The sequence below is a fragment of the Meles meles genome, chromosome 12, assembly GCF_922984935.1.
Source record: "Meles meles chromosome 12, mMelMel3.1 paternal haplotype, whole genome shotgun sequence".
In the NCBI taxonomy this organism is placed as follows: domain Eukaryota; kingdom Metazoa; phylum Chordata; class Mammalia; order Carnivora; family Mustelidae; genus Meles; species Meles meles.
The window spans coordinates 15,138,502-15,153,301 of NC_060077.1; the positions used below are offsets into that span (position 1 = coordinate 15,138,502).

A 14,800-nucleotide genomic window follows, 5' to 3' on the forward strand; every position below is an offset into this window, starting at 1 on the left:
AGTGTCGACCTTGAACTCTCCCGTCCTCAGTGGTAGTGTCCCTGTCTTTCCCCCTGACCTTCACCTGACCTTCTCCCCTTGCTCTGCTGAAGATCGTTCTTCTCGCTTCCACAGGAAAAACAGAAGGCATCAGATAGGGTTTTCCTACTCCCAGACTTGTTCTGGCCCGCTCCCTGTCTCCCTGCTTGGGGAGGAGGCAGCCCCGGCCACAGAGGATGCTCTGTTTTTGGGGGCCTGCCCGCCCGCTGCTCAGGGGCCCCCTTCCTTGCTGGGATCCTCTTGCACTGCCTTCCCCATCTCTCCCCTGCTCAGGTGACACCTTCCTAATCCTGTCTCCTTCTAGAGATGTCACCCCGCCTCTTTACTTTGAAGGCCATGCAACCTTGAAAGGCTAGACCACCACCTAGCCCCACAGCTGGAAGGTGCCTCCAGTGAGCTCATCCCCGTCTTCTCCACTGGAGCCCGCGCGCCTTCTTGACCTCACTGTCCTGACCTTGCCCCAGGGTTGGGGGGCGGCAGCCATGCCCTGCTCTCTTGAAATGTTCTCCCCCAGCCTTGCTGGCCACTTCTGCCCCGTGTCCTTCCTCCGCCCCTTCCTCACATAGGGGTTCAGTCTCCAGCCTCCTTTTGGGCTTCATGTCCTCGAGGAGCGCTGGCCATGGGCCCACAGCTTCTGACTGCCAGTCTCCTTCCCTTCTACATTCTCCTGGATCCCTAGCTCGGTTCTACTGGAATCTGTCTTTCTATCATCATCATCATCTTCTATCAATCACCTGTCTGTCTGCCTTGCACACTGGTGACCTGGACACTTTGTCCCCGCCAACCTGTCATTTCTGTCGCCCCCCGACCCCCGCCATGTCTCATGAGTCTCTCCTGTCACCTCTGCCCCAGGCAAGGCAGGAGCCTCGTGAACAGATCTCCCCGTCTCTCCTGACCTCTTCCAGATCTGTTTTCCTCTACAGCCATGCTGGTCATTGCATATGCAGATCTGTCCATGTCTCCCCCTGGAGGTTAATGTCTGTGGCTCCCCAGTACCTACAGGACGGAGAACCAGCGCCCGAAATGGTCGGCCGGGCTCTTCATGCAACAGCCCTGCGGCCCTTGTAGCTGGACCTAGTCTGCCCCCTCGGTGCACTATGCACTCCCTCCTTTCTGTTCTCCAGCCGCCTGCCACGCTCTCTCCCCCCTGTGACAGAGCCTCCCGGTGGCCCCCAGGGCTCTCGGCTCAGGACTGCCCACCTTTCGGGTCACAGATTGGATGGCATGTCCTTTGGGAAAGCTTCCTCCCAGGGCTGGCTGCAACGGTTGGCATTGCTGGGGCCCGCGGGGAGAGGGGCAGTCTGTCTCGGAAGAGGTGCATGAGGGAGCTTTCCCTAGAGTCGAGTTTGCAGAGCACTCCTGTGATGGGTGTTCAGGCACAAAGGGGTGTGTGCTTCTCAGACCTCTCCCCTGCCCCACCCTGGTTAGATGCCCTTACGGAGTTCCCTTTGGCACCCGTGCTGGCCTGTCGCAGAACATAGCACCACCTGCCTCCCTGGCCCACAACACCTGTCAGCCTAGGGACCAGACCTGTCCGCTTCTCCCTGTGTTCCCGGGGAAGGGACTCCGCGCCTCTGTCCAGTGGATTGGGAGCGTTTGTTGGATGCACTCCACTCAGCTAAGTTGCCGTCTAGGGAACAAGGAGCGTTAGTTCATCTCAAGCATGTGCCAGAGCTGGTTTCGCAGTCCCAGGTCCGGGACCGAAGTGGAATCAAGCCATTGTTTGCTGCAGGTCACCTCCCAACCTTGTATGACTTTCACTTTGACGCCACACGGAAGAAATGGATCCCCTGGAGCCAACTAGTTCCTGACTATGTTCACAACGCGGAGAGGAGATTCATCGACATCCTGGGTAAGCGAGAAGCAGACCCCGTTCTTGGCCTAACCGCGTCGGGTTCTTGTTCCGTGAGGCAGTGGAACGGATCCGGTGGCCTCCGTGGCCCTCCCGAGGCCCACCCGGTCAGTGTGCGGTTCCGAGAAGCTGCAAAGAACGTGCCACGGGCTGGGCCACGCAGAGGGCAGTTTCTGTTCCATTTCCTGCTGCTGGCCCCGGGCACCCTCAGACGACCGTGACTCTCAGCTATCCCTGGGCTGGCGGGAGGACGGGCAGCTCCGGGCCAGCCGGCTGGCTACGGGAAGGAGTGGAGGACGAGAAAAAGAGGAACAAGCAAGGCAGCATAGTGTGGAAGGTGCTGTCCTGCGGGGCTGCGTCCTCTGGACGTTTCTGTCTCTGGCTGTATTTCGAACGCGGCCCTCTGGCTGTTTAGATACCAGTGGCCGAGAGAGCGAGACGTACCCATTTCCTCAGGAAGCAGGCAGGATTACAAGCGACCTGTGTAGGACTGAGCCGGACCCGGCTTCGTGGTTTCATTCTCTCTTCAGAGGAAGTCATTGGTCAGGAAGCCAGACTCTGCAGAGAGGGGACTGACCTAAGCCACGGAGAAACCGAGGTTTTAATAGCCTGACTATAAAGCAGAACTGGATATTAAGAAAAACAAAGACAGAAAACAAAAACAGGGGGTGCCTGGGTGGCTCAGTGGGTTAAAGCCTCTGCCTTCGGCTCAGGTCATGATCCCAGGGTCCTGGGATCGAGCCCCGCATCGGGCTTTCTGCTCAGCGGGGAGCTGCTTCCTCCTCTTTCTCTCTACCTGCCTCTCTGCCTGCTTGTGGTCTCTGTCTGTCAAATAAATAAATAAAATCTTTAAAAAAAAATGGGTTGGGTGTTCGAAATCCGGCCTGTGGCAGTGATCCCACAGCTGGAGAAACGTGTCCAGCTCACCAAACCAGACCCTTAAAGCAGGTGGATTTCATGGTATGTGACTTAGATCTCCGTCAAGCTATTAAAAGTAACAGTTGGGGTAAGGAGATCGCACCCACCCCGTGCATTTTCAAGGTCATGTCTTGGGTTTTTGCTAATGATTCTTATGGGAGGCTTGGGATTCTGGGGAGCTCCGCATTGCTGCCTGCCGCCCCCCCCCCGTTTCCGGGATGCTCCCACGCCTCACGTGTTCCTTAGTTCACACAGTGGATACAACGCGCACTACATGGACCCTGGAGCAGATGGTCAAGATCAAGCAGCCTGTTCTTTTGGTCGGTGAATCCGGCACCTCCAAGACGGCCACGACCCAGAACTTCCTCAAAAATCTGAACGAAGAGGTCAACGTAAGTCACTGTCTGTACTCACTCGTGACCTATGGCTGTGTGACAGACCACGCCGGCGCGAGCCTTATACTCGCATTTCACCATTTCTGCTGGTCGGGAATCTGGGAGGGGCCTGCGGGGTGGCTCGGGCTCCAGCTCCCTGCTGAGATCGCTGACCAGCAGCTGGCTGGGGCTGTAAGTCACCTGAAGGTCTGACGGGGGCTGGAGGACCCTCTTCCAAGACAGCAGGCCTCGCTTTCCCCACCCCATGGACCTCTCTGCGGGCTTCTGGGTGATCTCTGGGCATGGTCACTGGCTTCTGCCAGACCCGGTGTCCAAGCTGGATGGCAAACCAGGTGCTGCCCCGCCTTTGATGACCTCGGACATCACCCACCTTCACGTTTGCCCCCTTCTGGGGGTCCCACGGAGACACCTGTGAATCACCTGGTAGAGTGGGGGGGGGCCTTACCCAGGTGAACACCGGGAGGAGAGGACGAGCGGGGTCATGTGGAGGGTGACCGTCGCGTTGCTCAGCACCGTTTTGTGGGTTTGGCCTTCCTCCAGCCCCGTGTTCAATGCGGGAGGGTCTGACGTGTGTCGGACACTGAGCTGGCTGGGTGTCACGGGGGCGGACCATGGCCAGCTTGCAGTCAGCTCTTTAGGGACTCCTGGTCTGTGCGGGAGGCAGACTCAAGAATGGACCCATGACCCAGGACAGTGCAGAACATGCCAGGGCACCAGACATTAGGAAGGGGGTGTCCGTTCTCTTTTCTGTACTCAGAATTGCCCTACGTGGGCCTCTGGCTCTTCATTTCCACTGTCCTGGCTTCAGACTTTAGGGTTTTAATACCTGAGGAAAGGCTCTGTCTTCTCCAAGAAGCTGCCTGTGAGTTTCAGGATACCCCGTTCATATGCACTCGCCCCACATCCACTCACGGACTCAGTGCTAGGTTTTTGTTCATATCCACTCATCATTTCCGTTTCTAATTCCTTTCTTGGCCTTCTGGAACCTCCGAGGGGAGCAAAGTTTCCTGTAACTTTCCTCCCTGCCCTTCTGACTTTGGCTTGGTCCTGGGAAACCGGGAGCCTCCCTGGGGCAGGAGTGGCCAGCTGGGCTTGTGCGATGGGCGTCACGGGAGCCGTGTGGGCTGGACAGGGCCGGCCTGCCTGTGAGCACTCGAGCCCACTCACCCTCCGGCACACAAAAACTGGGTTTATTTAACTCTCAGGATGTCATTGTGGAGGTCACAGACGGGAAGTTTCCAGCCAGAGGGATTTGCCTGCTTGGGGCATCAGACCAACAACAGTGCCATGACACTCTTTCCCTGGAACTCAGCGGCTGATGCTTCTCGGCCAAACAGGCACATCTGAGCACACTTGTTACATCGAGAGGCATGTTCACCTTTGACACATTCATCTCCTGTACACCTGCACTTGTGGGTCCTTTGGAGGACAGTGTGGTCTGCGGCAGTGATGCTTAAAGGGTGGTCCCTCGGGCAGGAGTATTGCCTGAAAACTTGCTTACACTGTCTTAGACCTATGGGATTGAGAACTGAGGATGGGGGTCTTGGAGGTGCGTGGCACAAAGCCGTCCAGGTGTCTCAGGGGCATGATTAGGTCTGAGAATCGGTGACCAATGAACTCTCACTCACTGCTCTAAGAAGCACAGTGAGAGGTCCTGGGCACTTCCTGTGCATGAGGCTGTACGGTCCACGCAGGGACCTGGGAGTCTCCCTTCCCTTTCTCTCAGGTGTTAGTGCCAAAGATGCTCTCCCAGACCTTTTCACTTAGGTGCAGCAGACACGATAGTCACTTTTGATTGAAACCCATCCATCCATCCACCCATCCATCCACATATCAATCCACACATCCATTCATCCATCCATCTATCTGTTCCTTCCATCCATCCATCCATCCATCCATCCATCCATCCATCCATCCACACATCCATCCACACCACAGAGCCATCCATCCATCCATTCCTTCCATCCATCCATCCGCATATCTGTCCACACATCCATCTGTTTCATCCATCCATCCATCCATCCATCCATCCACATATCTGTCCACATATCCATCCACACATCCATCCACCCCACACAACCATCCATCCAACCTTGTCATATCGAAAACAGCTTTGTGGATTTCGTCTCCTGTGATTAAATCTCCGTATGAAGTAGTCCAAGCAGATGTTGTTAAACTCAACTTACAGATGAGAGAAACGAGGCTCTAAAAGGTTAAGCCTCTTTTTGGAGGTCTCCTAGCCAGAACCGGGCAGAACTAAGACCCACCCCCCCCCCACCCTGTCCCCATTGTGCCCAAGTCCCACATGCAGCAACTCACTATCACCTGCCAAAAGGAAAGAATGGAGGACAGAGAGACACACGTTGGCTTATAAAAAAGTTCAGATGCCAGTGGATTTGCAAAATTGATGGTAGCTCACGGTCCAGCATTTCCTGCTGGTACGGTGAGGAAATGACCACGTTCTGGAATGATCCTTCTCTGTTGCAGATTGTGCTAATGGTCAGCTTCTCTTCCCGCACCACATCGATGGATATCCAGAGAAATTTGGAAGCAAATGTGGAAAAACGAACCAAAGACACGTATGGCCCACCCATGGGAAAACGCCTCCTGGTGTTCATGGACGATATGAATATGCCAAAGGTAGCATTAGGTTGGGGAGCAGGGAGCTGTGGCCAAGACTTGAGTTTGTGTTGTGCTTGAGTTTGTGTTGTTGTGTACAGGTGTGGAGTCTATGAGTGTGAGAACACATGTCTTCGTTCTACAGCACCCCTGCAGGGTGCTGGTTCTGGGGAGACAGCTTAGGAGACAATGTTGCTGGAATGTTCTTTTTACCCAGAGGGACTTGTCCCTACTGAGGCCTTCTTTGCTTTCTTAAAGGAGTAAAGCAGGCAGCAGGCAGCCTCCAAACTCTTTACAGCATATGTTTGAGTAAGTGATTTCCCAATGAGCTTAGATGATAATATTGTTCTCAGTCCCATATACTTGGGAAGGATAAGGCAGACACTTCCCAAGGACTCCTCTGGATTTACCAAGGAAGGGAAACATTGGCATGCATGAGGAGTGTGTTTCTGAGGCCAGAGCCTGAGAGGTGTCAAGTTTCCTTAGTACTGAAATTTAGTTTATGTAATTTCTGCACAACCATGTTTTTTCCTCTAAAAATCTGTCTTCCACATAGGCTATGTGCAAAGCCAGTATCCATTCATCCATCCATCCATCTATCCATCTGTCTATCCACACACACACACTTATGCATCCATTTGTGCGTCTGTTCATCTGTCCATGCACACACCCACACACCCTCACACCCTACCCTTTTATCCATCCATCCATCCATCCATGCATCCATCCGTCAATTCCTTCCATCCCTCCATCCATCCCTCCATTCATCTATCCATCCATTCTTTCCATCCATCCATCTTTTTGTCCATCCATCCATTCCTTCCATCCATCCACCCATTCATCTATCCATTCACTCCATCCATCCATCCATCCATCCGTCCATTCTTTCCATCCCTCCATCCATCCATACATCCATCCACCTACACATCCATCCATCTATCCGTCCATCCATCCATCCATCCACCCACACATCCATCCATTCCATTCATCCATCCATCCATTCATCCATCCACATATCCATCCACACATCCATCCACCCCACACATCCATCCATCCATCCATCTATCCGTCCATTCTTTCCATCCCTCCATCCATCCCTCTGTTCATCCATCCATCTACCCATCTGTTCCTTCCAGCCCTTCCTCCTTCCCTCCACCCATCCATCCGTCCATCCATCTGTTGCTTCCATCCATCCATCCATCCACATCTGTCCACTCATCTGACCACCACACATCCATCCATCCATCTATCCATCCATCCGTCCGTTCCTTCCATCCCTCCATCCACCCATCCAACCATCCATCTATCTCTTTATCCATTCATCTATCCACACACTTATCCATCTGTGCATCTGTTCATCTGTGCACGTACCCACACCCCCTTTTATCCATCCATGCATCCATCCAATTAACATATGTTTCTTGAGTACCTCTTATGGGTCCAGTACTATGCAGTGATGAAAAAACATAAGCAGTCCCTGCTTTCATGGAGCTTATGAGAGATTTTTAAAAAATTACAAATTAGATGGCCAGAAAAGGCATCCCTGAGTTCCGCTTCGTGATACTACCGTTACTTCTTTTCTTTAAAAACTCAATCAAGGTGGATGAATATGGCACACAGCAGCCAATAGCCTTGCTGAAACTGCTGTTGGAAAGAGGCTACTTATATGACCGTGGGAAGGAGCTGAACTGTAAAAGCATTCGGGACCTTGGCTTTATCGCTGCGATGGGAGAAGCTGGAGGAGGCCGCAATGAAGTTGATCCGAGATTTATTTCGCTGTTCAGTGTCTTCAATGTACCATTTCCTTCAGAGGAGTCTTTGCATTTAATTTATTCCTCCATTCTGAAGGGGCATACTTCGGTAACTTGCTTTTAATTTGCTATCTACACCAGAGGGCCTTGTGCTGGGGAGAAGTGTACGCATGGTCGACTTAGGCATTAGGCACAGCAGGCACAGGGCCCAAGGGCCTTTTTGCGGGGGGTAGGGGGGGATGCATGAAACGTTTTGACTTATTTCAAAACCAGAAGGAAAAAAAGTGAATATAGTCTAGTCTGGATTATATTCATGTTTATACCACTGCGTTCATAAAAGATAAAGTCATGTATTTTCATGGAGGAAGAGGCCCAGAAAGGAAGAGTGTCTTGGGTCCACAGAAGTCATGACGAGGCCCTGAATTGCATGTTCCACACTGAGTTGCAACAGGGACTCAACTAGGGGACCAGGCCCTGGAGTCAGACCCCATTCTGCTCCCTGGGCAAGTTCCTTGAGCTCTCCTAGACCTGGTTCTCATCTGGAACAGGGATAATGATGGTATCCATCTCACTGGGTTTCTGGGAGAGTGTAAGGAAAAAATGCATATGCAATGTGTGACACAATGTCTAGCATATACTCATTAGACACTAGTTACCACTCATGATGATGATTTAACTTGGCCGCCTCCCCCTGCAAAATGGAACGCGTTCATTTAAATGACGACCCTCTGGTATTTCCGTCCAATAGTGAAGTTTGTGCACACAGAATCTTCAGGGGGCAGGAAAGATAAAGGCGTGGAATGGTGAGGTATGATCAGTAGGAACTGTGGACCCCTGGCATGTTCATGCCCTACCTTAAGCTATTCACTTTCAGAATTCTGAGTTCTATGCTAGTCAAATCAAATGCAAACCGAGCACTGGTTTGGGTTTTGGTTTCACATCATGTCAACTTCTCAGTGAATGTGAAAATCTAGGGGGGAAAGCAAATCAGATGATAAGTTTCTTTGACCTTTTAATTTTCTTTCTCTCTCTCTCTCTTTTTTTTTTAGAGAGAGCATGAGAGAAGAATGAGTTAGGGGTGGGAGGGGCAGAGGGGGGAGAGAGAGACTCGTAAGCAGACTCCATGCTCAGTGCAGAGCCTGATGTAGGGCTCGATTTCACGACCCTGAGATCATGACCTGAGCCAAGGATCAAGAGTCAGACGCTCAACCAACTGGGCCACACAGGCACCCTTATTTATCTCCTCTTATAAAATTATGTAAAATTCACATGGTGCAAGATTAGTTATTTTCATCATTTTAGAGGACACAGTTTATTGGCGTTGAGTATGTTCACAATATTGTACAACCATCACCACTTCCTAATTGCAGAATATTTTCGTCACCCCCAAAGCAGTCATGCCATCCCATCCTTCAGCCCCGGCAATTGCTAATCTGCGTTCTGTGCTCTGTGGATTTCCCTCTTCTAGACATTTCATATAGATGGAATCCTATGCTACGTGGTCTTCAGTGACTGGCTTTTTCCATTAGCCTCACGTTTTCAAGGTTCATCCGTGTGGTGGCGTGTGTGTCGGAACTTTCCTCCTTGATATGGCCATATAACACGCCGCCCTGTGGATAAACCACATGGCTTGTCCATCATCCATTGATAGACTCTTGGAGGGGCCTTTTCATTTTTCAGGTGTTCCATGAAAGCATCAGGGCTGTGAGTGACAAGCTGACTTTCTGCACGTTGGCGCTTTCCAAAGCCATTGTCCAGGACCTGCCTCCCACCCCATCCAAGTTCCATTACATCTTTAATCTTCGGGATCTCTCGAGAGTTTTTAATGGTCTTGTCCTCACGAATCCAGAGCGGTGAGTTTCTTTTGTCTCGCTAACATGTGGCCCATTGTTACATGATGTTTTTCTTACATCATGGACAAGACAGAGGACTTGTCCATGAACTTGATGAATCAATGTATGACTTATTCACCCAATGTCTTTTTGGTTATGTTAAATGGAGAGTTAAATATGTGGTTAAGGCCTGATGACTTCCAAGCCCTTGACCTGAAGACAGGTGGAACCAAGAAGACAGAGGAGTGGACCGTAAACAGGTGGACTTAGCCGCTTGGTGGGACTACTCTACTGATCATTTGTTCCTCATTCCAAAGTTGCATTTTGCTCAGGAATGAATTGCTGGCAGTTGCTGATTGGTTCCATCATGTGTGTCTTTGGGAGAAGTAAGCACAGAGGATAGAAAGAATTTAAGTCTGAGTATAGAAATTTTCTTGTTAAGGCTAGAGTTATGTGTTTATGTTAATGTATATATTTTGCGGATTTGTGAGCATAGTCCTAATTTTGTGGATTCCCATTGAGTCCACAAAATTTGGAAAAGTGAGTTGAGGGCTTTCCATGAGCCCAAACTTATTCTCAGGTACCCTTGAAGGGTTTGGAATGATAGTTCAGGAGAAGACAGCTCCAGGTATGTAGGGGGAAGTGAAGGCTCTTTTTTGGAAATCAGAGAAAGTTCCGGAACTGGGGCCAGATGGAGCTTGTTCTTAAAAAAAAAAAAAAAAAAAGAAGAAGCTGCCAGTGGCCTTGATGCTGATTTTAAATTCATGCATTCCAGTAAGTAGGAGCATGTCAGGTACCCGTTTTATGTCACTTGTCATTTACAGCTAATGTTCTTTTTCTTCCCGACTGGAGGATAAATTGTAGATGGTGATTTTATGGTCTTTACACTTAATTTGTTCACTTCCATTAAATTTCATTAATGGGAGACCGGGGAGAAAAAGGACTATGGAAATGTCCTTTTCTGTGGCCCGTGTATCCCTCTGAAAATAGCATTTAATGCCTCTCTTTCTAGACGACTTCATGACTGACTTTGCCCCTCCTGTCACGTAGGTTCCAGACGGTGACCCAGATGGTGAGAGTCTGGAGAAACGAGTGTCTGAGGGTCTTCCACGATCGGTTAATCAACGAAACAGACAAACAGCTGGTCAGTACCTCAAAATACACCAGCTAATTCAAAACCCGACCCACAAAATTCTTCTCTGGGTGAAATAAATGGTATAGGAACCTTCCTCTCTGACCAGGGTTTTTGTTGTTGTTGTTGTTGTTGTTGTTTTAATATAGTTCACCAATGGAAGAAAATTATAGTAACAACAAAACTTGGCAGATAAGGGAGGATAGATTATTACGTAGCTTGGAGCGGCTGGAAAAAATTTAATTACTTTGGATAATCTGAGCATATGTTCTTTTTTTGACAACGTTTTAGCACATCTCTGTTGTTGAGTTTGGGTCCTTAAGTGGTCTTCTGTCCAAAGGTACAAGACCACATAAGAGACTTGGTTACGGAACATTTTAACGACGACCTGGAGGTGGTGATGCGGGATCCCATTCTGTTTGGAGACTTCCGGACGGCCTTGCAGGAAGGGGAGACGCGGATTTATGAAGACATCCAGGATTACGAAGCGGCCAAGGCTTTGTTTCAGGTGCAGGCGGGGCTGACCTTCTCCATAGGCTCTCATCTCCTGGGGGCACCTCCTAGGGGCACTTCTCGGGGGAGCTCAGCGCTGCACGGGAGCTCGGGAGGCAGCGCTGGGAAGAACACCCATGCCTCTGTCTCAAGGTTCAGAACACAGGCTTGTGTCCAGTCTGGTGATTATCACGTCTAGGGGTGCACGGATGACCTGTGGAATGGTGCTAAATGCATGGGCCCCTGGGCTCGCCCCTCTGAGAGTTTCCTTGCCTTAAACCCATGAAAGGTTCCAGGGTTCCCATGCACAGCCAGGTTTGGGAACTGCTCAGCTGGCTCTCTGATAGTCATTTTCATTTTAACTCATGCCTTGAGCCCTGTAACCAGCTTTGGCTCACTGCTGGCCAATCACAGACCAGCAGATCAAAGCCTTCACTGTCCACACTAGATTTAGTCCCCGAAACCCAAATGATTTGATTATTTCAGCCACTATAGATTATTGAAAAAATCAACCCTCTGTGTCTCATTCCTCCTGGACCAAAAGAAATACGTCTGTCTCTTAAAATCCAGTGATCCTTTAAAAAAATTGTGTTTTTTTTTTTAAATTCAGGAAATTCTTGAGGAGTATAATGAAAGCAACACCAAAATGAACTTGGTTCTCTTTGATGACGCCTTGGAACACCTGACCCGTGTGCATCGTATCATCCGAATGGACCGCGGCCACGCCCTGCTGGTCGGGGTCGGCGGCTCCGGGAAGCAGTCTCTATCCAGGCTGGCCGCCTTCACAGCCGGCTGCCAGGTGAGCCCGCCTGCTCTCCCAGAGAGAAGTCTGTCACACCGATTTCTAGGCATTGGTAGTTCACGCAAATAGGGGAATGATCTGTAAGAGATCGTAAGATGGTGTTCTCATAGTGTAGAACAGGTTTTTGTTTTTCCTTGTTATTATTTTAAAGATTTTATTTATTTATTTGACAGGCAGAGATCACAAGTAGGCAGAGAGGCAGGCAGAGAGAGAGGAGGAAGCAGGCCCCCCGCCAAGCAGAGAGTCTGATGCGGGGCTTGATCCCAGGACACTGGGATCATGACCTGAGCTGAAGGCAGAGGCTTTAGCCCACTGAACCACCCAGGTGCCTCTCTTGTTATTATTTTAACTGAATGTCCGAAAACTCTAACTTTTGGACGATCTGTGGAGTGCAGACTACGTCAGATCAAACGGGAAAGTCAGACCTGGCCAGTCTTGGGGTTTGTGACGTGTACCTGTATGGAGGACAGCTTGGCCCCTAACCTCCGTGGACCCAGCTTTCGGGTCAGCCACGTACTTGCTGGCCGCTCTGTCTGCAGGACCAGCCCACACAGTTCCAGGCTGTTCTTAGAATCTCTTTAAAACAAACAAGCTCAAAGCAACAACTTTATGGAGATATAATTCACTGGCCATACTATTCGCCAGGTGCAACTCAGGGCTTGTCGATATATTCACGGATCTGGACACCCGTCACCGGAGTCTATTTGAGGACATTTTTGTCACCCCAAAAAAGACACCCTGTGCGCCTTAGCTCTCCGTCCTTCACCCAGCCCTAAAAACACACTCATCTACTTTTTCTGTCTCTATCAATTTCCCCATCCCGAGCTCTCCTGTGAATAGGATCACAGAGGATGTGGTCTTTTGTGACAGCTTCTCTCTCTCCGAGTAATGTTTTCAGGCTCCCTCCATATACCAGTCCTTCATTCCTCGTTATGGCTGAACCCATGTGCTGGGGTCGAGATGGACCACGTTCTGTTTATCCGTCCATCCGTAGATGGCCACGTGGGCTTTTTCCACCTTTCGGCCGCTGTGAACCCTGCTGCTGTGAACGTTCACATACGAGTCACTGTGTCAACAGGTGTTTTCGTGTCTCTTAGGTAGACGCCTAGCGCTGGGATTGCCGGACCATTGGCAATTCCATGTTTGACCGTTGGAGAAGTTGCCAGATTATTTTCCAAAGTGAACTTACCGTTCTCCAGCCCCACCAGCAGTGTGTGGGGGTTCCTGTTTCCCCACGCCATTCTCGGAATCTTCTAGTGAGCTCCTGCCCTGCCCGTGGCGCTTCACCCGTGGGGGCCTCTCCCAGGGGCGATGGGTACCTTGCAGGGAGGCTGAATCTTGAAGACCTGCCTCACACAATACACTTGCTTATTTTTGATTTCGTTGCTTTAGGCTTTAGTGTGATATCCAAAAATTCATTGCCAAGACCATGCATGACAATGCGGGTTTTGTTTTGTTTTTTAAGCAAATCTTTAATCTGGGTGGTGAGGACAGTGGCATTACGTCATTCATCCTTGTTCCTTTAAATGCCTTAATTAACAACCAATAGCGGCCACAACAAGATTATCCTGATTCATGCTACTGGTAATGTCCCATTTCTCCCAGTTCTTGCCAACACTGGGTGTTGTCATTTTTTTTTTTTTAAGATTTTATTTATTTATTTGACAGACAGAGATCACAAGTAGGCAGAGAGGCAGGCAGAGAGAGAGGAGGAAGCAGGCTCCCTGCAGAGCAGAGAGCCCCATGTGGGGCTCGATCCCAGGACCCCGGGACCATGACCTGAGCCGAAAGCAGAGGCTTTAACCCACTGAGCCACCAAGGCGCCCCTGGGTGTTGTCATTTTGATACTTGCCAATATTATTGGTGAAAAATAGTGTAAGTTTACACAAATACTTCTTTCTTCAATTCATAGTGCAGTTTGAATTTCTTTTTATACGCTCATTGGACATTTTCTTTTCTTTCTTTCGAGTTGCCTTTTTAGGCACTCACTGATTTGTGAGAACTCTTTGTGCAGAAGAGAAAATCAGTGTTTGTTCAATGAGTCTAGCTTACAGTATTTCGCAAATGTTGACCTTTTGATTAAAGTATTTCTAGAAAAGAATTTTCCAGAAAGTCTTTCTAGAAATTTGGTCGATTTACCAAATCTAGAATCTAGATCTATAATTTTCTAGAATTTCTAGACATTCTAGACAATTAGAATCTAGATCTAGGATTTTCTAGAAATTTGGTTGATTTACCTTTAAAACCGGATAAAACGTGTGATCAAGGGGTGCCTGGGTGGCTCAGTTGGGTGAGGATCTGCCTCTCAGTTTCAGCCCAGGTGGTGGTCTCTGGGCTGTGGGATCGAGCCCTGTAGGCTCTGTGCTCAGCGAGAAGTCAGCTTCAGATTCTCTCTCTCTTTCCCTCTGCCCCTCCCCCTGCTTGCTCTTTTTCTCTCTCTCTCAAATAAATAAATCTTTAAAAAAAATGGGGCCAACATTCCGATCAAAATTCCACCAGTATTTTTCAAAGAGCTGGAGCAAATAATCCTAAAATTTGTATGGAATCAGAAGAGACCCCGAATTGCTAAGGAAATGTTGAAAAACAAAAACAAAACTGGCGGCATCACGTTACCTGATTTCAAGCTTTACTACAAAGCTGTGATTGCCAAGACAGCGTGGTACTGACATAAAAACAGACAAATAGACCAGTGGAACAGAGTGGAGAGCCCAGATGTGGACCCTCAACTCTATGGTCAAATAATCTTTGACAAAACAGGAAAAAATATACAATGGAAAAAAGACAGTCTCTTCAATAAATGGTGCTGGGAAAACTGGACAGCTATATGTAGAAGAATGAAACTCGACCATTCTCTTAAACCGTACACAAAGATAAACTCGAAATGGATAAAAGACCTCAACGTGAGACAGGAATCCATCAGAATCCTAGAGGAGAACATAGGCAGAAACCTCTTCGATATCAGCCATAG

At 49.4% G+C, this 14,800-nt stretch overlaps 1 protein-coding gene across 1 annotated transcript in view; it reads left to right on the forward strand.

The window, feature by feature from the left end:
* DNAH10 (dynein axonemal heavy chain 10) overlaps positions 1-14,800 on the forward strand; it is a 146,059-nt gene that overhangs the window by 92,822 nt on the left and 38,437 nt on the right. The window contains 8 exon segments of the mRNA XM_046025237.1: positions 1,772-1,891; positions 3,056-3,201; positions 5,692-5,844; positions 7,423-7,683; positions 9,255-9,427; positions 10,457-10,550; positions 10,879-11,046; positions 11,641-11,829. Coding sequence (XP_045881193.1) covers positions 1,772-1,891; positions 3,056-3,201; positions 5,692-5,844; positions 7,423-7,683; positions 9,255-9,427; positions 10,457-10,550; positions 10,879-11,046; positions 11,641-11,829 — 1,304 coding nt within the window.